At 48.7% G+C, this 23,622-nt stretch overlaps 1 protein-coding gene across 1 annotated transcript; it reads left to right on the top strand.

Moving 5' to 3' along the window:
- The first annotated feature begins 12,810 nt into the window (after nucleotides 1-12,810).
- Nucleotides 12,811-23,198, top strand: DUSP5 (dual specificity phosphatase 5). Its single transcript, XM_051800469.1, has 4 exons — nucleotides 12,811-13,363; nucleotides 17,648-17,790; nucleotides 19,233-19,452; nucleotides 21,585-23,198. Exons 1-4 carry the CDS (start codon nucleotides 12,970-12,972, stop codon nucleotides 21,983-21,985), a joined length of 1,158 nt encoding a protein of 385 aa, XP_051656429.1. The 5' UTR covers nucleotides 12,811-12,969; the 3' UTR covers nucleotides 21,986-23,198.
- Nucleotides 23,199-23,622: the final 424 nt, after the last annotated feature.

Below are 23,622 nucleotides of genomic sequence, written 5' to 3'. Positions count from 1 at the left end.
TAGAGGACCAAGGAGAACCTGCCAAGGACAAATCCTCTGTCACTCAGGCACGAGGAGGCTGGAAGCATTTTTCAAGTGTATTGGGTCAGCTGTATCTATGCCCCATCCTTTGAGATGACAGTGGCTATAGTGAGGTGGAATCTTGACTTTACAGTGTCTTTAGGGACCCCCATTCCCACCACGAGGCCTGGGAATTTGACTCCTTCCTACAAGATTGCTAGTTGCACTCTCCCACAGCACTGCTTGGTATAGATCCTGGTATGGGAACCAGGAGCTGTGGGACCCCTGACTCCAGCCCCACACATGACCACACCAGGCAGCTCTGATCCCTCCTCTCTCTGAAGTATGGTGTCCTTTTCCTTATCTATGTCCCTTCCGCAAGCACTTTGATTGCTGTGTGGATTCACTGCAAAAGCCAGGTGTTCTCACAAACCTTTTTTTCACCTGGTGCTGCAAATATCAGTTACTTTGATGACATGTTGTGAGTTCGACTAAAAAATATTGATTTAGGTTAGGGCTGGTGCTGCAAGCACACAGGAAGATGCACTCATCAGCTTTTAAACACTCACAGCTGTAAAATAGCTGCTTTCCCAGGAGAGCACACCCGCTCACCCGTGCCAGGATGCACTGTCCTTCTTTCTTACTGCACAGCAATACAAGGGCCAGGCTGAACTGTTACAAACACGGCTCATTTGTAGCTACACTACAGTGCATTGCTAATGGGTTTCAACCAGTGTGTCTGAGCATGGGACAGCCATGTGATCCCTGCATCCACGCACCACACATGTGGGTTCATTGTTTTTGAGGCGTGACAATCTGATCCAGTGATTCCTGAGCCAAACGCTGTAACTCCTACTTGACAAGAGCATTTTTTGTCTTGAAGACATCAAAACAAGGAACCTCCACCACTTCCTTTGGTAGTTTGTTCCAGTGGTTAATCATTCTTGCTACTAAAAGTGTGAGCTTCATTTCTCACATGAACTTGGTTGACTTTTGCTTCCCATTGCTGCCTTTCTGTGTTGGTCTCATCCAGCATGAGCAATGGAAATGGGCCAGATGACTGAGAGCATCTCAAGTTAAAATTCTACCTGCAAAATCTTCTATAGGATTGCAACTTATTTTCTCCAGGGAAGTGATGGACAAAATATTCTGCAGCAGCTGATGAGAAATAACCCTTCTGACTTTAAAGAATTGACCTCCACACTCTCTTCACTCTCTGCCTCCAATTCTGTCACAATTTCCTTTTCTGCAGCTGATTAGGAGGGAATCCCCCTCTGAAGGAACAAACCAAAATAGAAGAATCCCTTTTCAGGAATAGGCACTATGTGGCTAATCAAGCTGGGATTGCATTATTAGGAGGAACCTTTCATAAATCAGGCCCACAGCAACTCACAGCAAGAGCATCATTTTTAGTTCTGCAGAATAAGCTGGCTGACAACTTGCTGTAGAGATGCAATCCTATTCTTGTGTTTGAGAGCAAAAGAAAAAATGCTTCAATATGAGTTTAATTACTGTTGGTTTTATAAATCCCTTTGTGATGCACATTTCAGCTCAAACAACCTTGCAATTAATCATGTAGACAGAAGCCTGATGTAACCAAAATCTGATATAAAAATCTGTCTCTACTTTCATATCCTTTCTTGAACTCTAATTTAAAAAGGGAAGAAAAAAGTTTAAGGAGCCGAAAGAAAAATGTTTTTGCAGCGCAGCCTTGCAAGCTTGAGTTACTAGCATTCAACAGCAAGGAAAGAGCAACACAATTGCTGCTTGTTGATGGGCTTTGTCTCCCATTGACCTGTGCTCATTGGAGAATTGATGGGATGGTGGTATTTGATGTGACAGCACCACACTTGTAGTGTCTCCTAATCCCAAATGTCAGAGTCAAAACTCCTTGTCAATCACTCCTCTGGTTTGGATCTAAGGTATCTAACTGACATGGGAGCCTGGGAGGACTGGGAATCATTTGCAGCCAAGTGTTTAATGTGTGTCCACTACCAGACAGCATTTATTTCTGGCTGTGTGGCCACCTCCTTCTGCACTGAGCTCAGCATGTGCTCATCACCTCCTGCCTCCCCAGACAACGTCTGCATGGCAGCAATGTGACAGGCACTCACTGTAGCTTTTCCCAGGGTGTCTAAAATGATCCAATTTTGGCTGACAGCTACAATACACAGGAATAAATATGTATTGTAATGATCCTGTCATTTGTGACTGGACTGGAGAAATGTCTGCTGCCTAAGTGTTGCATTTGCAGACAAACAATGGAAGCTGAACAAAGGGATAAAATTGCCTGTTGTGAAAAATTGTAGGTACTAAATGGTGTCCTAAATGCTGGCCCCAATTAAGTGCTTTGGGGTTGGTTTAGGGTGGGATGTTTGTGGATTTTTTTTTCCTTTTAGTTGTGGAAAGCTTTTTTTTTGCATGTCTGTGTGCTTGTGTCTGGGTACAGCAGCCTGGAGGATGTCAGTATCAATCCAACCAAGTTACCATCTGGTGTGATAAGAAACTGCCCCATTTCTGGCTGAAGGAAGGCATTTCTAACAACAGTTTTAAGACTCTCTCTCCAGGTCAGATGCCTATCTGGTTCCCTTAGCTCTTCCCTCTCCAGGATGAATTAAGTTATCTGTGGTTACATGTTCTCACCTTCCCTTAGACAGTGCCACATTTTTCCCCTCACCTTCTTAATTTCAACCCTTTTTCACTCTTTTAACACTGAGTTGGTTGAACAAGGGTTTCTTTCCACCCTCCAGGAGGGCCGTCAAAGAATCTTGCTGTCACTGAATGGTGTGTGTGACTTGGCCTGGAAGAGATGGTCCAGTGTCTGGCTTTGGACATGGGTTCCCTCCTTCTCTCTGCAGATCTGCATTCAGAGGGATGTTTGAATATTCCCTGTAATTCCTGTCTTGGTTGTCTTGGTGCACAGCAGGAGGCAGGAGATTGTGTACTCTTTTAGAGTGCAGAAACCCTTTGTAAAGAACAACACACTGTATGTTTTCTACTGAAACAGGCAGAGCACTGCCAGCAGCAAAAAGCTGGAGAATCATAGGTGGTTTTTCCAAGGATCAGGCCCCACTTTTCCTCTTGTGCATTAGGGGGTATATGCAATGCAGGAGGTTTTAACTTAAATGCCAAGGGAAACACAAGATTAGTATATTCATGTCTGGCTGTGGAGCATCTGGAGTTCTCCTCTTATTGATTTATGCCATGGGAAATGGAGAGTATCAGAGCAATAAGGTCCTAACACCTCCCACTTCCATGCTATTCTAGAGCACTTCCTGCTGAAGGCAGGCAACTCTAAGCCCTGATCACTTGTGCCTGCAGCTAACCACTCCATTGCATCAAAATCCAAAGTGTCTCAGACAGGCAGAGTGGGCTTTGGCTGTCTCTGGCCCCTTCCTGATTTCCAGCTCTTTCACAGGGTAAATTGATCCTTTGTCCTGCTCAGCATCATGAGGCCAGGCTCCTGCTGGCAGGGACAATGCCTTCTTGTTAAGGAATAAGCCTGTAGGGAGGAGGCTGAGCTTTGCAGCACCTTCCAGCACCAGCCTCTGGTCTAAATGGTGCCAAGGTGGGTGATAATTGAGGGAGGGATGCCTACCTGCTGTTCCTTCTGGGAAGTGATTTCCCCCTGATATCCATCTGCACTATCTCCCTGTTGCAGATGTCTGTCCCCACAGCAAGAGCAGAAGAAGCAGACACATATGCCTCTCACCTGGTGGGTTTTTTTAAAACCTGGGAATTATCTTAAAATAGAGCCGCCTACATCATGCTGCGGTGAATGGCCAGCGCGAAGCAGGCACAACATTTCATCTCTCTGGGCTTAAAGCTGCAGCACGGAAAGGGCAAAGAAGGTCCAAAGTGTGAGCTGGTTAAGCTGAGCCCTCTGGAAATGCCAGTCTAACCTGGGTCAGTCAGAGTGAAATCCCACTGTGAAAGGTCTTTCTTGTCCCAAAACTACTGTAGGTCTGCCCTGAGCAGGGAGGACTCATTATACCTCTGCTGATGGCCACTGCAAGGAGCTCTGTGCTGCTCCAGGCCACCCTGAGGAGCAGATGGTGGGATAGGGGAGCAAATACTTAACCCGCCTTTAGGAATGACACTGGGGTATTGCCAGGTGTACAAATAGCTTTCCTATGTTCTCCCTACTGCAGTGAGAGTGCTTTCTCCACTCTTTCAACATGTCAGTAGAAAATGCTCAGGCAGTCTTGTCACACTAACCTTGTGACAAGGTAGAGTCACCATATGGCAAATACATGCTGAGCTGTGACTCTCCAGGCCTGTCTCATCTTGTTGCTGCACTTCTGTGGGTCCTTTGCTGTCCCACTAAAAGAAGGGAGTGGACAGATGTAAGACCTCAGAAGTTCCATCATTTGCACATCCCTATCCACTTTCCCTCCGTGCCTTTGGAGGTTTGTACTCAGAGGTGTCACACCATGTATGCACTTCTTGGTAGGACACCCACACAGTCTGATGGTATTTCTGGCTATCTAGCAGCACATGATGCACAGAGGGTGCTGTGTGATCCATGTGGTATAAGTATGGAAAAGAGAGTCTCCGTCACCATAAATTCATAGCTCAAAGCAGTGCCAGGCACAGCCCCAGGGGCAGGTTTGCAATATCACAAATGTGGTTTATTCCTGGAAAAGCGTTAGTTGTTCCTTATGGGTAGGCAGTTCCTGGGGCTGTTAGGATAAAAAAAGGAACGGCAGCTTCAGCAGCCTGTTGCCTGTAGGCTCAAGTGGTATGACAAGAACACCACACCTGCACAGTGACCAGTTTCTCTAGGACTGACCTCCCTTGGTGGAATGGTTTCTAGAGGAAAAGCTGTTTTGTGCATCTCTAAGCCCCTTGGGTTCAGGTGTCCAAGGTCTTTCCAAATCAGTCCTAGTAAATATTTTTTCCACTTCCTGGTAGATAAAAGACGTATTGTAAACAACTGAAACTGTCAGTGATTCAGCCAGTGGAAGATGTGTCAGATGTCCCAATTCCCAAGGCAGCACTGCTAAGGTCTGGGTGGTGGCACATCCCAGCGGCCAGCCTTCCGAACCGGGAAGCTTCTCCCCAAACAACACTCCTGCTACAGCACCGCTTCCCAGAGCGCTGCCTCTTGAGGGGCTCCTGAGAGGTCCCAGGAGTGCAGGAATGGAAATGTTCATGTCTATACCGTGCTCCTGGAGGAGGATGGTGGCGGGAATGAGAGCTGAGCATCTGCCATGGAGAGTCACTTCGCCACCCCCTCCCAAACTGGGTTTTAGTGTCACGGTAAGCGATGCTGGACAAATGTTCTAGCAAGTGACAAATTGTTTCCCAGCTCAACCCATCCTCTTCCCACCCCTTTTTCCCTGTGAGTCAACTTCTGCCTACACAGATGATTCCAGAGGAGCCTCAATGCCCTCTTCATTGTGCGCTAATGGGATGGCAAGTTTGCACTGATGCACATTTTTTTCCCCTGGATTTCTAGATTTTCCTGCGTGTAGGAAGAGATCATCATGATGCTGCATGACTGAAGTCCCTGCTCACAGTTCATGAATAATAAAGACTGCCAAAGCTTACAGTCCAAAGCCATATTTTGGGAGACCTCCAGCACACATTCAGGCAGCAAACATCTGCAGTGGTGTGAAATGTGACGGCTTTGTGCTGGTCTTAAGCCAGAGGTTACACTCCACACCACAGAGCTGAAGGAGGGGATAGTGAGGATGGTCCACCCTCCAGCTTGGTGAACACTGGCTTAGCTGAGACCTTTCTGCGGGTATTTTAGAAAAGGAAAGCAAAGCAGAACCAACTGGGCACAGAAGGGATGGAGCGAGCAGCAGTTTGTAATGTTAGCATTTTTCCTCCTGCTCTGAAGGACTGGCTGTTACTCGTTTTATCAGGATTGTAGGATGGGACCCTCTGGATATAAGGTAGTTCTAGAGATCCTTCACTGTGAGCAGTCCCTGTCAGAAGGGACATTTCCCAGCAGAAACTTGGGAAGGGCTATGGGAAGAGCCTGGCTTTGAAGGTTATTTTCTCTTTCATTAAACAAGAGATTCATAATAAACCTGGAAATCCCCCTTTTAAATTTGATACACTGGCCTCTTCCAGGCCCCCAAGGCTTCAGAGAAGAAGTAATAGGAAGTGAGATTAAACACACTTGAAGCTGAGGGACAAGAGGGCTGGGGACTCAAGCCCTTCCTGCACTTGTGTGAGCCAAAGAATCAACTGGAGGAGCTCATTTAAAAGTAAACCATATAGGAACGGCCTCTTTCTCAGAGAAGATCACCCTTTTCAGGAACATGAGCAAATAAAAGACAGCTCTGTTCGTACCTTGCTGGGGATGCACTTTGCAAACGGAGTGGCAAGAGGCAGTTTTTATTGCAAGAGTTCCTGTGCAAGAGGCCGTTTGCCATATCTGCAGAGGAAATCAGCTGTGTCACCCCCCGGGCTCTTTTCGGTCAGTAGGAAACTGTGGTGAAGACTTATACTATAAGCAGTAGCATTGTATTGGGAAGATTTTCCAAAGCAAAGTTGAGTTAAAAGAAGCCAAGGCACTGCAATGGTTCAACTGTGTGTTTGATAATAACAGTACAAATTATCACTGAGGTCCTGCTGGTCTCAGGTGAGACACAGGTGAACAAATGTATGGCAGGTATCATCCAATATTTTTAACTCTCATGTTTTTAAGTGAACAGCACTGTTGTTATCATTTATTTCCACTTAACCTTAGCTTAAATATAGCTACGTATTTCAGGGGTTAGTATACAATACCCTCTTACTTTGCCTGTGAAATACAGAGGTGGAACATAGTCCTACTGGCACAAAACGCTTCGGTGCACAGAATGAAAACTATAATGGGCCCAAAGTGATGGGGGAGATTTATTTCATAAAGATGTTCAAGTGGGCTATGCCATCAAAAGGATACAAAGTCGAAGCCACATCCTGCCGGCTTGACTAATCCATAAAAGAGCTTTCAGTGTTTTCCCTTGGAGTAACAGCTTTAAATTTTAATAAGCTGTAGTGTACTTTCACCGGATGTAATAAGCTGATACAAAGTTTAAATGAGGTTAAGTAAGTAGGAACCTAGGAGAAAGGAACACAAAAGATGTAGATTATTTCCTCTCTTTTGCCAGTTTATTTCACCGGGTTTATTTTGGGGAAAAAAAATTTAATTCCAGTTACTTTTTTCTTCTCTGGATGATTCAATGTCAGGGGAGGGAGACAACACTTGAAGTAACCATAGAGCAACTTCAGCAGAGAGGATACTCAGTCAAAAGATAAATTAATCAATTTATTAATTCAGGTTACTTTGCCGTTTAATAGATTTTAGGGCAGTTACCAAGTCACAGACTTGTGTGCCTGAACATGACCCACATAAGCCTGTAAAACAAAGATTTGTAGGAAGACTCCTTGAAAGGTCATCCAGCCCATCTCTACCTGAAGGCAGGATCAATTCTGTGTAGGTCTTTCCTGACAGATTTTTGTCCAGCCTGTTCCTGGAGCCCTCAGCAGTGGAGAACCGCAGCCTGTCACGGTGAGCACCCCCAGCTCAGCACTCTCTGCCTCCGAGAAACTTCCCTCCTCCTACAGCAGCTGTGCCTTCCTTCACTGTAAGCCCATTAGCCCCGTGTTACCGCTGGTGAAGGAGGAGATCTGCTTTATCTCCTTCCTCTTCGCAGCTCCGGGTGGCGTGTTTGCGGGCTGCTGTCACCGCAGCCTCCCCCAGCCCACCGGCTACAGCTGCTTCCCCTTTCCCAACAGTTGCCTGAGCAGACCCGAATACCATCCAGAAACACCATCTAGGGTGGTGTCCGGAGGGTAGATCAAAGCCTAGATCTAGTTGTTTGTTTTCTCTTTGCAAAGGTGGAATAAAGAGCTTTTCGGGCACGGGCTGTGCAATGCCATATTTGTGCTGGAGTGAGGGAGTTTGTAGTCTGTCACCCTGTCCTGCCTGTGTCATGCCTGCAGACCCCTGAGAACAAGCTTGAGGAAGGGGGGGATTTTTCTTGTTACTGGCAGTGCTATAGATAACAGAGGCACATTGATTTTTACTGAATGTGTTTGTTTTGCTTATATCTGTGTAGCCTACTGAAATGACTCCAAAACATTCTCAGCTAAAAGCATGAGCTGTTCCATTCTGAGCTTAAAAAGTCATTTCTGTACCCAGGAGCTGTACTCATTCTTGGTGGAGTGGGCATAGTAACACACACCGTGGAGTGGATTATACTTATGTGATTATAGCCTCTAGGCAACAACCTGGTGCTTAAGAAATGAGTCAGTCAGAAAGACCAAGGCAGAGGGAATCAGATTCAGCGATTATAAGATTTGCTTCCAAAAGGTCTGGACTAAAGTATACAGCGTTTCTTCACAATGCTTGTCCTGATAGCCAATTAAATAGCACGTGTAAGAATATTTTATGTCATTTGGTGGCTCCCAAGAGTCTAAAGAAGCAGTAGCCACACACAAGGACTTGCAGCATGACAGGATGGCTGGGTATCAATGGGCAGGAATAGCTGGGATATGCCAATGAAAACCTGGCTGGGCTGGTGTTGGCTATGCAAGTGCAGGGAAATCTGCCAGTGAAGAATAGGAGCAGGTTCCTGGGAAATACATCCAGGAAAAGAGAAGAGACAGGATGAGAAGGCAAGAAATGCATGCAGGGAAACAGTGGCAGGAAGAGAAAGAACAAATGAGAACTGGCAAGTTGATAAAAGAACAAAAGGGCTTTGTCTCACATTAAAGGCAGCTAACTACACAAATCATTTTCCCATGTAAGCAATTACTGCAGCTACCCCAGGGATAGTATGTAGTTGAAAAACAGAAGATGAGTTCTTTGCATTCATAACTGGGTCTGGCAAGAACTCCATCAATATGGCTCATGATGCTCTGGGCCACGTCAGGCAAGCAGAGAAATTGAAACTTGATTATGCAGTTTAATGGAATCCTTGTTTTAAAAATTGCCTGTCCATCTGTACATGGGGTTAAGCCGTCAACTAGTGGAACAGAAAGAACAGTGGCTTCTGAAAGGTGGCAAGAGGTTTGGTTTATTCCTCTTTCATTCCTGACAGCAGCTGTTGACAGAAGCTTGCAGCAGTCACTGCAGTCACGTAGGCATGAGTCAGGTAAAAATCAGACATAAGTCTGAGATTCCCTTTCAGCCTGATTTTCAGAAATGCTGAGTGCAGGCAACTCCCATTCAAGCTCGAGTTTATGTCTGATAGTGTTTTTCACCTTCTAGAATCAGCTTTCAGCAACAGGTATCCTGTTGAGACTGAGAAATTCATACCAAGGTTAATGTTCATGATCTGATCTGTTTTGTTAGACTTCATCTCATGAGTGACCAAGTCATGACACCGATGAGGTCTCAGCTTGACAATCTCCTATTGCCACTGCTCAGCTGACCTTGGCCCTGGGTATAAATTTACCTGTCTTCCAGCTCTCCATTTACCGGCACAAACTTATCTCACTGCTTGTACTGTAAGTGTTTTGACATCAGCCACTCCAAAAATAGAAACTGATGTTATGGAAAACTTAATAACATTAAAGAAATGCCAACCCATCTTCTCTGCTGCCCTGTGCTATGCTTTGTTCATCAGAGGAATTTCTTGCATTTCACAACCAACCAGAGGATGTAGGTTCAGGATTGTGCCCCAGCAGGGATATGATGCAGCTCAAGCCCCAGACTAGGACTCCGTGGCATTTAGGTTACTCTCTATAACACCTCCCTCACCTATCTCTTGCCTGACCCTTGGTCTGCCTTCTCCTCAGTCTCCTTTCCAGGCACAAGAGTTTACTGGCTTTCTCTCATCTTTGATCTTGCTGAGGTTTGGGGTTAACTCTTTGGGGTCACAAGCACACTCGTAGCACAGAACATCCCATGTCTCAACTCAGGCAACTTGAGCCCTAGAAACTTGGCTGATCCTGTCTCTTTTGCTTCCCGAGAAAATAGCGTTCATTTATTCACCTAAGCCCCCTTTTTAAAGCTCCTTTTGAGTTTTATTCTCTCCAAAGTTTTTAGGGGTTGGTTGGTTGGTTTGTTTGTTTGTTTTCTCAGGTTTTTTTGCTCTTGAGCAATGCCTTCTAGATGCCGCCCCATGAAGGCTGTTCCCTGGGAGCTTTTACCTGGGGCAAAGGTCCAGCCGCACCCCCCAGGAGCTGGGGCTGCCCCTCCCCAGCTGCTGTGATAAAGTTTGCCTTTGCAGCACTGAGAACAAGCAGAAACAAAGAGCCCGGAGGAGGTGGGGAGGGGAGAAGGGAAGAATGAGCTAGGTTAGGGGAAATACAGCCTGGAAGAAAAGGAAAGAACCAGCTGATCTGAAAGCCCCGATAAAAGCCCAAGACAAAGGACGATAGAGCCTGGGAGATTACCAAGGGGAAGCGAGAGGAGGAGCAGAGAGATGCAGCAGAACCTAAGTGGGAATGATGTAAAGTGCTGCAGGGAGGAGGGGAGTTTCCTACCTAAAGCAGAGACAGTTTTAATTTACTCAACCACTTCCATTTACAGGAATCGAGGCCCCTTTCTCCCTTCTGACTGGGAGCACTCGACAAATGAAGGAGCTGCTCCAGCAGGGAAGAGTACTCCTGTCCATGCCACAGCCCCGACAGCACCAGCCCCGATTGCTCATCTGTTCTCAAGTACAACCGAGACATTTTGCTGGTGGGCAGAGATGCCAGGGACACTGCATCCAGCACCCTGCAGGGGAGGAAGCATTAGTACTGCTGTTGTTAGCCTTGTTATTTTCTCCTAATAAAAAGGTGGTCATGACTCACTCCATTAAGAAACAAAAGCAGAGCTGTAATCTACTGAAAGGCAGTTGTTTGGATGCTCAGCATTAGGTGTGTAAAAGGAAGAAGGTCAGCGGTAGGTCAGTCAGGTGATATACACCCTGTCACTGGCACAGGCGAAACTTCAGGAACTCCCTAGAGAGTTTATTTTCTGGACTGGGGTGATTTGCCCCCATCTTCAGAGTAGCACTTCAGGTAGTAGTGGGGGGGGGAAAAAAAGCTCTCTTTCCCACCCCTCCACATTTCAGTCGGGTTTCCTGAGAGGAAATGATGCTCTCATGTGACTGCTTTGGCCCCCTCCTTCCTCCTGGCAGGGAGGAGCACGCCAGCATCTGCCCACAGCTTCTCTTCCCCTCCCTGCACCACACTGGGACCAGTTTGCCAGCCGAGCTGCTACTGGGGGCTGGAGTCCCAAAAGAACGAGGCTGCTTCTCAGGGAGGAAGAAGTGGCTCCTGAAGCTGGGGGCTGAGAGGAAGGAAAAGCAGGTTGTGTGCAGGCGGTGTGGAGGTTTCCTGTGTGAGCAGAACCAGGTCACTGCACCCCTGGCACGTGGATCTCACCAGCAACGTGGCTCCAGCAATGGCCATCTGCTCCCCAGGGTGCGTGCGAGGGAAGGGAAGGAGCTGGGCTGCTCTGGCAGCAGTGGCCAGGTGAAGACAACACCCACGCTCAATGTGCTCTGAACATCTGCCCCTACCCACAAGCTACTTCTATTTTTGTTCCGTCTGGTACCCTGGCTGACTCAGAGGAGGGGAGTAAGGGGAATCAGGTTAGAAAGAGCCAGATGAGGGGGGCTGCCAGGAGATTGAAAGAGGAAGAGGAGGAGTTGTTGCTTCAAAACCAGTAGTTGCTATTCTTTCAATCAGCTTGAACATTTTCCTCGCAGTCTATTTCATGGCTCTCTGTTTCAGCTGCAGGCAATTTGAGGCAGGGATGGCACTTCCTGCCTGCTGTGGAGGTGAACATTCTTTCAGGGCACCATCAGAATAAATGATACCCTCCTCTTAGACTGCTCCACTGTCATCTGCCTGGGCTGTAATGAGCTTGGCTGGAGCTCATCCTTTTGCCTAACTTCTAGGAATTCCACTCCTCTTTTCGGTCTCTTTACAAAACTTATCTACAAGGAAAGGGCAAGTGCCAAATTTCCTAATTCCTGTGTGTCTAAGTGTCACGACATCTGGACAAAGGCTCAGTTAGTGGTCTGTAGTCTTGCAGTCTTGCAAGTCCTTGAGGCACAGTCTTGCATCCACAATGAAAGGGACATGAGACCCTCTCCAAACAGCCACGCCAGCAATTCTATTGCAGGTGATCCTCTCATCCCTGTCCCCATTCCTCCAGAGCATTCATTAGTTTTGCAGAAATGGCACGTCTTGCTTTGTCCCAGTCTGTTACTCCTTGTTTTCTCCTTTGCTGACAGACAGTAAACCTCGGGCCAAGCAACCACATCCTCGGGGATGTTCCCCAGGCAGTTCATGCTGATTCACTCAGTTGCCGAAGCTGCCTAAATACAAACAGTGGCCTAAACAGCGGGGACTCAGCTCTTTCCAAGGGGGTGTAGGAGCAGGCAGCTCCCATCCCCCAAGCAGCAGTACTCTCGCAAGCAGGCCTTCCTGTGCTCAGGCTTTGCTGGGGGTGAGGAAACGCACAGTGAGAGGGGAATAAAGGGAACTGAAGCCTCATTTGCAACCTAGTGTGAGAAACCTGCCCCGGCGTTGCTCTTCCTTCCTTCCTTCATCCTTTCCCCACTCCTCCCCCGCTCCCCCAGCACGCTTCCCGGCTCCTCTGACAGGCTGGGGAGGGGGAGCGGTGATGCCGGGATGAGCCTCAGGCCGATGAGTGGAGAATTTTTGCGGCGTTTTTCAGCTTCCTCTGCCTCCTTGCCTGACTAACGCGGCCGGGGGGGGTGAGGAGGGAGGGGATCCCCGCCGGGGGGCGGTGCGCGGGGCGGGGGATGCCCATATTTGGGAGGAGGGCGCGTCACTTCCCTAATATGGGCAGTGTCGTCACGGCCCGGCCTCCCATTCATATAAATGCCCGGCGGCGCCGGTCGGGATTCCCTACCCGGGCTCGGCGCGGCGCGTCCCTCCCGCCCCGTCCCATCCAACACCACCGGCCGAGCTCCCGCGGCTCCGCGCTACCACCGGGACCCCTCCCGCCGCTCTCCCCGCTCCTGCCCCGGCTGTGGCGGGGCGCGACCCTCGGCCGGCATGAAAGTCACGTCCCTCGACTGCCGCCAGCTGCGGAAGCTGCTGCGGAAGGAGCCCTCCCGCTGCCTGGTGCTGGACTGCCGGCCCTACCTGTCCTACTCGGCCTCCTGCCTCCGCGGCTCGCTCAACGTGAACCTGAACTCGGTGGTGATGCGGCGGGCCCGCGGCGGGGCCGTGCCGCTGCACTTCGTGGTGCCCGACGCGGCCGCCCGGGCCCGGCTGCTGCTGGGCGGAGAGGGGCCGGCGGGGAGCGCCCGCCTGGCCGCCGTGGTGGTGCTGGACCAGAGCACGGGGCACTGGCAGAAGCTGAAGAAGGACAGCACAGCCCAGATCGTCCTCAATGCTCTGCTCTCCAGCCTGCCAGAGGCCGGGGCCAGGGTCTGCTTCCTGAAAGGTGAGAGGGGTGGCGGGGAGATGGGGGGAGGCAGGGGCTGGAGGCGGGAGCGGCGCGATCGACCCTCAAAGCTCCTCTGGTTGGCGGCGGCCCCGCGGTGCTCCCGTCCCTTCTCCTTCGCCCCGCAGTTAACCTGATTATTGGTGGAGGGCAGAGAGGTAACGCCGGGATTTTGTTTCTTTTCCACCCACTGGAAATAAATCCCGGATAGGCTCTGCGGGCTGAGCTGAAATGCCTTTCCGCTCACCCCCGCCGCGCGTTTAAGAGGCTGATGGAAAGCAGAGAATATTAGGGAAGAACAGCAAAAGTTGGTTTATCAAAGGAGGGAGGGGACGGTGGCGAGAGACATCGGGACTGCATGGAAAAGAAAATCAACCTCGCGGATAAGAGGAGAGACGAGGCCACCGCTTCTTGCTCTCCGGGCGGTGACTTGGGGCGGCCCGCGTTGGGCACCCAAAACTCAGGGACCGATGCCTGCTCCTCCACCCAGGGCGGAGAAGTTTCTCTGTCAATCGAGCACATCGACACTGGCAGGGAAACCCGGAGCCGAAACTCTAGGGCTCATCGGGGACAGAAAAACCTCCTCCCTTCACGTGTATTACAACCCTTAGATTGCGGTTCTTTGTTTTCCTTCCGTGTAACCCGGGGATAATAAAACGATAAATAGCATAGCAAACATAGCAGCGCGCCCTTTCTCTGTTCTTCCGCCCCTGCCTTCCCTCCACTTCTCCTGGCAGCACCTTTGTCCTTGTGCCCTCTCTGTTTTCTCAGTGCACCCCACATGACCACCCCCGACCTCCTCTCGAGGCAGGGCAGTGTCCGGGCGGGGCCGCTCCCGCCCGTAGCACCGCACACTCGGTTGCCGCGGGGCCTCCGAAGCTGGAGCCACGCCGAAGTGGCAGTTCCTAAACATCCCTCTTGCTATATCATGAGGCCATAGATGGAGGAGAAAATCAGGCGATGTTTCTTGAATAAACTCTGCCTCTGTGTCCTCACCGGCCAGGGTTAATTCACTTTTATTAAGCCTTTTGTGACACTAGTTTTTCCCCCGATGAACCCAGTTGGAGGGCATCCTTGCCGGGGCAGAGGCATCTCCAGCCTGAGTATTGTCTGGTACCGAGGTGGGGGGATGTTCCCCGGGTGGTTTGCCACCACCATGGCTCTGTCCAGCTACTGCCAGCCTGCCCTGGAGTCTGACAGCCCAAAAGCACAGATTTTGCTACTGCAGGGCAGGGATACTGGCTCTGTGCTTGGCCAGTCAAATCCTTAGGGATCACATTAAAGTAGAGATTAAGAAACATCTCCAGGGTCACTCTGGGAAGTCTGTGGCAAACCAGGGGTCGAATTAAGCTCTGCTGACTCTCAGACTACTTGTTTGGCCACGAGATCGTCCTTCCTGCCTCATGTACCAGCCCCACGCTTTGAAGTGGTGACCGTGGCTGTGGGCAGTTTATCAGGGACGGGGGGTTGATGTAGGCTCTGCTTTGTACCTCTTGTGTTGAGAAGTGTCTTATCTTGAAAGCCTGTTGATTTGAGGCAAAAGACATTTCCTCTTAGTGTATGAGAAAGTTTCCTACTTCTCCTGCTATGGTTCCCCTTTGCTTTGCTGGAAGTGCTCCTGGGTGCAGGATCAGGCCCGTGAGGTCCTCAGCTCCGTTTCAGATCTGGTGTGGCCCAAGAAGCAAATGACTCAGTGGGCAGCACTGATGATTCACTGGGGCCATGGACCCCCAGAAAGCTGTCATGGTCTGGGCAAGATCCTTGGCAGAGTGGGGATGTAAATCACCCTGGGGCACCAGATTCTAATCAGGAGAAAGGGTCCTTTGGAGGTCTCTATTAACAACTTTGCAAATAATAGGCTGTAAAACCCCCAGAAAAAAAAAAAGGCAAAACCACAACTCCTTGAGGTTTCTCCTTATATTCCTGTTCTCCCTAGGCGTGGGGAGCTGGAAGGAGGTGTTGGCTGTTTAAGTGCTAGGATGGTCTTGTTGCAATAAGATATGAGGAAGTCACCCCCAGCCCACTAGGTCACTAAGAGTCCTGGGGATCTCGCCTCAGGGAGGGCAGGGAGCACAGAGCCACTCCATGCCAGGCCCTCTTCCTTCCCTCGCTTTCTGGCTTCCAGGGTTCAAGTGACACGTTTCATGTGTGTAGGTGCAGTTTCATTCTGGGTGAGCTCAGCCCCAGCACGGTGAGGGTGGTTGCGTGGCGGGGGAAGAGCTTGCAGAGAGATAAAATAATGGATTGTCCCTTGGTGCTGATAACGATTCTATTACTTATTGATTGAAATGGAAGCGCAGCTCAGCTCTCTGTGATGAGCAACCTCATATTTTCAGAAATGACCTCAGGGAAGCTAGGTTGAGTGGGGAGGGGGAAGAGAGGAGATTGCTGAAGGATGGGATGAGCAGATGACTCACTGTAAGAATGGCCTGCAAATATCCTGATCCCCAAGGCTTGTAATTAACCGTTCACCAGCTGCATGTGTTAGCTGCCCCAGAGACATGAGACATGCATGTCTGTTCGAACACACACGCTGATTTGGCTCGGACAGACCTCTCTGTTAATTCAAGAGTAAAAACAACAACATGGGGTGTAAATGGGGATAATGGTTATTTATATAAACTGGACATATTTTTCCTATGAAATGGCAGTGGCTGGGGGGAGATAAGGTCAGCTATGCAAAACAAGAGGATTTAAAAGTCCACCCCAAGAAGGGCAGCTGGAGATCAGGGAAGTCTGTAGAGCTGTTTGTGTTTGTTGTTTTTTCACACTCTGAGTTGTTAGGGATATAATTTTATCAACGCAGTTGTTGTGGATATCATTTTATCAAACACTCACCCCTTCCCATGGTCTCCAGGGTCACTTGGCTGCTTGACTTCATGCTGTGAGCTCTAGGTTGAGCTGGCAGGATGTGCCTGAGGGCAGGAGGAAAGGTACAGGTGCTGAATGCCAGTTGAATATAAAGTCACTCTCCTGCCCTCTGCCACGGAAAACAAACTTTCATCACATTCAGTGGGCTTTGGATCATGCTGGCCACTTGCAACACGAGGAATGAGTAGGCGACTGTAGCATGTCGTGAATTTGAGCTCACATCTGCTCAAACATTGCAAACAAATGAGATACCAGGGCTGAAATGCCAGAGCGGCCCTGAATGTACTGGGCAGCCCTGGCAGCGAGGTCGGTGGGGATCCTGCGGCTGCTCTGATCTTCACCACTTCCTTTGTTTCAAAATCCTTCCCTGCAACAGGGCACCCACACCGGCGCTGCTTATCAGGGTGAAACAGTTGCAGGTGAATGAATCACACTAGAGGGTTTGCTTTCCCAGCCTTGTTTACTTGAGGGCCAGGCTGTGAAGGATTATTGAATGTAGCTGTTCATGAGCTTTCGCCATTCATTTCTGCTCTGAAAAAGCACAGGTGGCAGACATGTGGCACACTACTGATGTTTCCAGGCCGCTTCTGCTACCTGACATATTCACATTCTTTTTGGAGACTGTGTGCTTCTGTGCAGCCTATTCCCAGCCTGGAAACAGGCAACGATTTAGCTGACAACAAACTTTGAGTAACAATGTAATAATAGGATTAATTCTTTTTCATTAGCAGTGCACTGAATGAAAGGAACACAGTACTTAACCATGCAGAATAGCTCACGTGGGGCTATTCAGTTGTCAAATGCTGTCACAGGATTTCATTAAGTTTTATAGCTGTTATTTAATAGATTGGTTTCGGTGGGACCATCTTCATTACTTCACTGTCTTGAGCATTGTGGCGATTAATGAGACAGTTGCAAGTATCCCCCTGTAGTCTTTATGTCCATTCAAAAATGCAAATAAAATATTTTTTATGTTGTCACAGCATATATAGCAATGGCAGATTTAGAAAACATGACTCTTGAGTACATAATCTGTCTCAAACACTGGAAACACTGCTCATATATAAAATCTGGGGGAAGGGAGTTTAGCCCCCACCGTACTGGAGTTAATGGTTGATAGGCTCAACAGACTTACATTCGCTAACAGTTTAAATCTGGATTTGCTGGCTTTTGGCAAGTTAATAATTATCAGTGGTATGAGAGGTTTTTCCTTGGGTGCCCAAAGCCTTTTAAACAAACCCATTTCCCCTGGGGAGCACTGTCCTTCATTAACCCTCCCCCAAGAGCTCATTGCTGTGTGGTACTATCCCACTGCATTGCAAGTGCTGGAGCTTCATTTCTCCTCCACTTCCATTAAATCAGCTATTTGGAGGGCAAATACTCATATCTCTTTTTTTTTTCTTTTTTTCCTAGGGGGATATGAAACCTTTAACTCGCAATATCCTGAGTGCTGTGTGGATGGAAAACTCATTTCCCCAGAGAGGACCGAGGCAGAGAGAAATCTTGCCAGCCACTGTGAGAAGCCGAGTGCCAACCACAAACCTGCTTATGACCAGGTGTGTGTCACAGCTGTGGTGCATGACCTTCCCCTTGTGCGTGTTCTCCCACCTGCCACTGGGCTCTAGAGGCTGGCAGAGTGCCGGTGCTCCTGGTGCTGGTGTGGGCTGTCAACAAGTTGTTGTAGTCCAGGCTGACAGCCCAAGTGCTGAATAAGTTGCCCTTCATGTGCTGCTGGTCAGCTTTGCCTTCACCTGGCTTCAAAATTGGGCAATGGAGGGAGGCAAAACACCCAATCTGGCCCCAAAACTGTATTTATGAACTGTCATTATCACAAACCCAGGTAGCATGAGCCATCAGCAGCTCACGCCTGCTCAGGAGACTGAAAATGGGCAGGGTAGAGGCTTCCGATAGTGTTCTTTTTTTGACAAAGAAGCACACTTTGCCAGTGCTTCCTCGGAGATCCCAGGAGGGATCTGAGGCTGGCAAGGGGGCCAGGGCCATAGTGCTGCCTCTGAGAAGAGGTTTGAGAGCCACAATTCAACAGGGGAAGTGGGTTTTCTGCGGGGGAAGTCATCATGTGCCCGCCCAGCCTGGGGAATGTGTGTGCTCCGAGATGTCACCCTGCGGTCAGGACGCTTCCACCAGGGTGTTCGTTTCCTGCTGCTGAGGGGAGTCCCCATGTGATGCCCCTCTGCTCTCCCAGGAGCACCTCCCACACCAGGTGTCCTCCTGCTCCCTGAGTGGTTCCCAGCTGTCCCTGATGTATGGGACCCACAGTGTGGGCTGCTCAGGGTGGGGGATGGAAAGCCAGTTTCTCACAGCTGGGGGGTGGCAGCAGCTCTTGTGCATCATGGAAAGTTACCTGCGATCTCCGAAACCCTTGTGACAGACAGTGGCTTTTTTCTTTCGTGGTCTCATCACCCAGCCTTTGGCTTGTGCTGAGGAAGGAGGAACTGAGATGACATCTCGGGCTGGGTGACGCAGTGGGTGCTGCACTCCAGAGAGGTGTGGGGTGCAGGGGGATGGGAAGCCTAGATCCACTTTTTTTGCTTCGTTTCGCCTTTGGGCATGTGACCAGAGGGGCTAAGCCCTGGACTGAGCTAAAGCAGCTTTTTTCACTGTCCTGATCTTCCTCCCTGCTGGGATGTGGCTCCCTGCCTTGCCCATATTTCGATAAAGCCTCAGTGGGAGCAGGCCTCACATATGAAAGTGCTTTGGGTGCATCACGAGGGGCAGCACTTTCAAGAGAGCCAGAAACATCCTGCACATGAGTGGGCTGGATCTAACTTTGTACCTCACAGATGTGGACAAGAAAATTAACACTTTTTTCCAGTGTGGGCTTTGCCATGGGAGCGATTAACTGGCCGGCAGCACTGGGGTCCAAAAAAGCCAGAGAGGGAGGGAGCAAGCATACACACAGGCTCTCTTGGCTCTCTTGGGTCTCAGGACTCAAATACTCTTGAAAAAGAATTACATGTTTCTGCTCCTTCTCTTCCAGGGTGGTCCAGTCGAAATCTTGCCTTTTCTGTACCTTGGTAGTGCCTATCATGCTTCCAAATGCGAGTTTCTCGCCAACCTGCACATCACAGCCCTGCTCAACGTCTCCAGGAAGAGCTCAGAGTCCTTCAAAGACCAGTATTGCTACAAGTGGATCCCAGTGGAGGACAGTCACACGGCAGACATCAGCTCTCACTTCCAGGAAGCCATAGACTTCATTGGTAGGTCCAAATGAACAAATTTTCAGATCTTCATGTATTTTAAATTAATTTATTTTAAAATATGCTTTGGTGGGAAAGACACACTCTATTGTCTGTTTCTGGATGTCACAACAAAAACTTTTAAGCTCCCTCCACTCCCCAGCATTTCTTCTGGCAGAAGGATTTCTGTGAGGAAGGAAGAAAGAGTGATATTCAGAGCAAGGTCTCTGTCCTTCTCTCCAGGCTGGGAGGCTGAGGAAGGAAAATGACTCCACTTGTCTAACATCTGGCAGACCGGGCGAGTGAGCTGATTAGATTTTTTCAAAGCAAGTGTAGGTGTAACTTCAGCATGACAGGGGGTAAAGACGTTGAATAAGACTGAAGTCTACTGAACTTTGTAAAGGAAAAAAATGGTTTCTTGGACTTGCGTGCCAGACCTGGTAACAGCCAGGTGAAGCAGGGTCAGTTTATCACCTTGCTGTGCTGAGATATCCCAAAGGCAGGGTCTTTTAGAAATCCATTGTACCCCCTTATCACAGAGCTCTTTCCATTCCTGCTTTTGATCATGCTGGTATCTCACCCTGTAATCAGATACCCCACTGCAAAAAAATTAGGGTGCCTTTAGAAAACTTTGTGCCATTCCCTTCCAAATCCTCCTGTGTTCGGCTGTGTGGGTAAGTGAACGCCAGCTGTGCCAGGGAGCATAAAGCAGAAGGTCCTCCATGAGAACCACAAGGTGTTTGGTGGTGTGGAGCAGTCTGGGCCTCGGTGGAGATAATGTTGAAATCAGTGCTGTTGCTCTCCAGGAATATTCAAGCGAGAAAGAAAAAAGCACAGTTACAGACTCTCTGGACTCACTGTTTAGCTGAATTTAAGTTCTTCAATAGTGTGTGTAGAATTACAAAAACCTGACCTGAGGGCTGTCTGAGTCCTTCCCCTTCCTGATAAAGGACATCTCACACCTTTTAGGGAAATACTAATTTATGGCACTCTTCTGTCCCATCCCTAACCCCTTCTGATAGTTGTTGAGTCACTTGGAAATTTCCCAGATTTTGAGGATGACTTTAATTTTCACTTTCTTTTAAAATTGGGCATGTGGTGTAGATGCTGGGGATGACTCAAATCCACGTCTTCCTTGTTTTGTGCAGTAGTTAAATATAACTGGACGTGGTGGCACCAGTCCCCTGATAGATGATCAAAGGCAGGCAAATGATAACTTGCTTAGCTCTGTGTGTTTCACTGAGCTCTACACTCAGCACAGTTATCCATAAATTGGAGCTTGAACATATTGCTCAAGGCAATAGAGCAGAGAAGGTCTATTTTTTGAACAGTATTTTTGTGTGGAAAGGGCTTATTTTAAGCACATTCTCTTCAATCTAATAACAATCATTGTGTTGTGTTAGTAACCACAGTGGCTCCTGTTGTGTAAAATGGGTGCTTTGCATAAGCCTTTTATATCCTGACTTAAGTCCAAGCATCCTTTAACCAGGCTGTAATTAGCAACTGCCTACCAGTGCTTGTGTGCTTTGTGGTGAGGCCCCAGAGACCGAGCTCAGCCTCTCCACCCAAGGGTACCCACCAAGGGCTCACCTCCTGGTACTGCTGTTTGCTGCCAGCTGGCCAAGCAGGCAGTTAGGACTTTAAGGAAAAGTCCTATTTTTCTAGCAAAGATAATGGGAGGAAGGCAGCCCCTGCAGTTTTTGAAAGACCTGCTGGTGGGAGGGCTCACCAGGCTGGGCTTGGGTCATCATTTTGAGCTGCTGGCAGAGAAATGCATGTACAGCAAACACAAGCATTGTCCAGATACCTGATCTCTGTATCACAATGTTCTGCAACGTCAGTTGTTCCAAAAGAGAAATAGGCACGTGGAAGGGGACAGGAACAGACTTTGATAAAAAATGCAAAAAGAACCAAATCAGGATCCACAGATTCTGAAACCAAGTGTCATCTCCAGCTCTGCTCCAACACAGGCTGTGTTTTGTCCCCCTTGTCCTTTGATCTCCATGTCACTCTCAGTACCCAACAGGAGAGCAAACCTCTCCTTGCTGGTAGAGTGGCATTGTGCCATACTCGCTGTCCAGGGCTGGGTGTGTGTCACAGTGTCCTCTCCATCCCGACTACAACTGACCTGTGCAATGCCTTTTCCCCCCTAGATTATGTCAGGCGAACAGGGGGCAAGATCCTGGTGCACTGCGAGGCGGGGATTTCGCGCTCCCCCACCATCTGCATGGCCTATCTCATGAAGACCAAGAAGCTCCGACTGGACGAAGCCTTCGACTACATCAAGCAGCGCCGGAGCCTGATCTCACCCAACTTCGGTTTCATGGGCCAGTTGCTACAATACGAGTCAGAGATCTTGTCTTCCACTCCCAGCCCCCCCGTCGCCTCATGCAAAAGAGAAGCGGCATCTTTCTTTGCAGAGGAACTGACATTAGGCAAAAACTTTGAAGGTTCGTGTTTTGCCTTTCCTACCTCAGTGCTGAGTTCTGTGCCCATCCACTCTCCTGTCCACCAGCTGAAACTCAGCCCCATGACGGCATCTTCGTCTTGCTGAACACGGTGGGGAGACCAGAGGTGTGGTCCTCTGATCCAAACTGTGATCCCCAACAAGAACATTTCATGAACGTGCAATAGAGAAACTTCATCGACTTAGTCTGAGATGGAGTGGTTGTCATGGGTCATATGTTGTGACTGTAAGATGCAAGTGTTCTAAGTGTGGCAGGTTTTCTGAACTTTTATTGTCCTTTTTTTAAAAAAAAACCAAGTGCTTTTTTTAGGTTTTTATCCACACAATGTGCACCCACTACTGTATTTCCAGATTCCTGGGGAACAATGAGAAATCTGTTTAATATGTTCTCAGTTCCCATCTCCTTCCCATCTTACTTTTGAAAAGACCCTTATTTAAAGTTTTAAGCAATAAACAGCAGCAGCAGGGGAGAAAGTAAAATGAAAAGCACCACCTTTGCAACCACAGAGGTGGTGGGAGGGAATATTTGTTCAGCTCTTTTTCTGGCTTTCCTCCTCCCCTCTCATGTGTCATGTTTCAGGGAGCAAAGAGCTGGTGTGCCTGGAGGGGGGGCCTTTCCCAGGATACTGTTGCACAACCAGGTGAAAACCCCCTCTCCTGCTCCAGCCTCTGAAGTGTCAGGTATTGATCACAGTGTAACTGGATACCAAACCAGGTCAACCAGGTCCATTCAGGTGTGGCATTTCCTGTACTTCTACATTTGCCTTTGTACTGGATGTGCTTTTAACTAAAGCAGGGACTTAACTCACTATCAACTACCCTGCTGAGCTATTATCCTCCCATCTGTTATTTAAGAACAACCCTAGTATACTTGAATGTCTCCACAATCCTCATCCAAGTTACTTCCCATCAGACAACACTGTAACTGCTGGACTTCGCACCAAAAAAACCTGACAAGCTTTCTGCTCCAAGCCAACTCTTCCTCCATCCCTTCCCAAGTGTCCCCTTTGTGTATCCTGTGTGGTCAAGTGGTCTTGTTCAGTGTCATGTGACTTGCTTAGCGTGTGTGTGATCACCTCTAGTCAGCCTTTGTCCACAAAAGATGGTTTCTCTCCTGCTTGCATTGGCTTCTGTGTCAGCAGGGAGTTCAGAATGAGTGTCTGTCTGTTGACCATTTTATTATTTTTTAATATGTAATATGTATGGGAAATGGCAATAATTTCCAGGAGATCTCGTGAATGTGAAAAAAACCCTGCAATGGTTTTTATGGAGTGTAAAAAATAATAAAGGAAAAAAATACCAGGAGAATAAAGCTGTATATTGTACTTGGAGTGAGCTGCAAAGGTGCTTTGGCAGAGCTCGGTGGCAGGAGAGGTCATCCGAGAAAAATGATGTGGTGTAAAAGTGATGTAAGAGGTAGAAGAGGTGGGGGAAAGTATCACTGGGCTTTGTGCTGAAAGCCACCAAGGTGCACCTCTACGGAGGGGAGAAGGTGAGGGGGAGGACTATTTTAAACAGTATGACATGAGTCATGGTGGCATCACTTCCCAGCAGCTGGGCAGGCACTTCTGTTTTGATTCATACATGTTTTATATAAGATTTGCCATCTTGCTGAAGATGAAAATCTGAACTAGGCATGGCCCCCACTTCCTTCCTGGGCACACCACATGGGATGCCTTGTCCCTGGTGTGATGCTTGTGGGTGGGCCTGCAGTGCCTCTGGGT

Source organism: Manacus candei, unplaced genomic scaffold (assembly GCF_025592945.1).
Source record: "Manacus candei isolate 608988 ecotype Guabito, Panama unplaced genomic scaffold, ASM2559294v1 h1tg000050l, whole genome shotgun sequence".
NCBI lineage: Eukaryota > Metazoa > Chordata > Aves > Passeriformes > Pipridae > Manacus > Manacus candei.
Note: the sequence above shows the minus strand (reverse complement) of the source record. Positions and strands in the feature narration are given on the sequence as shown.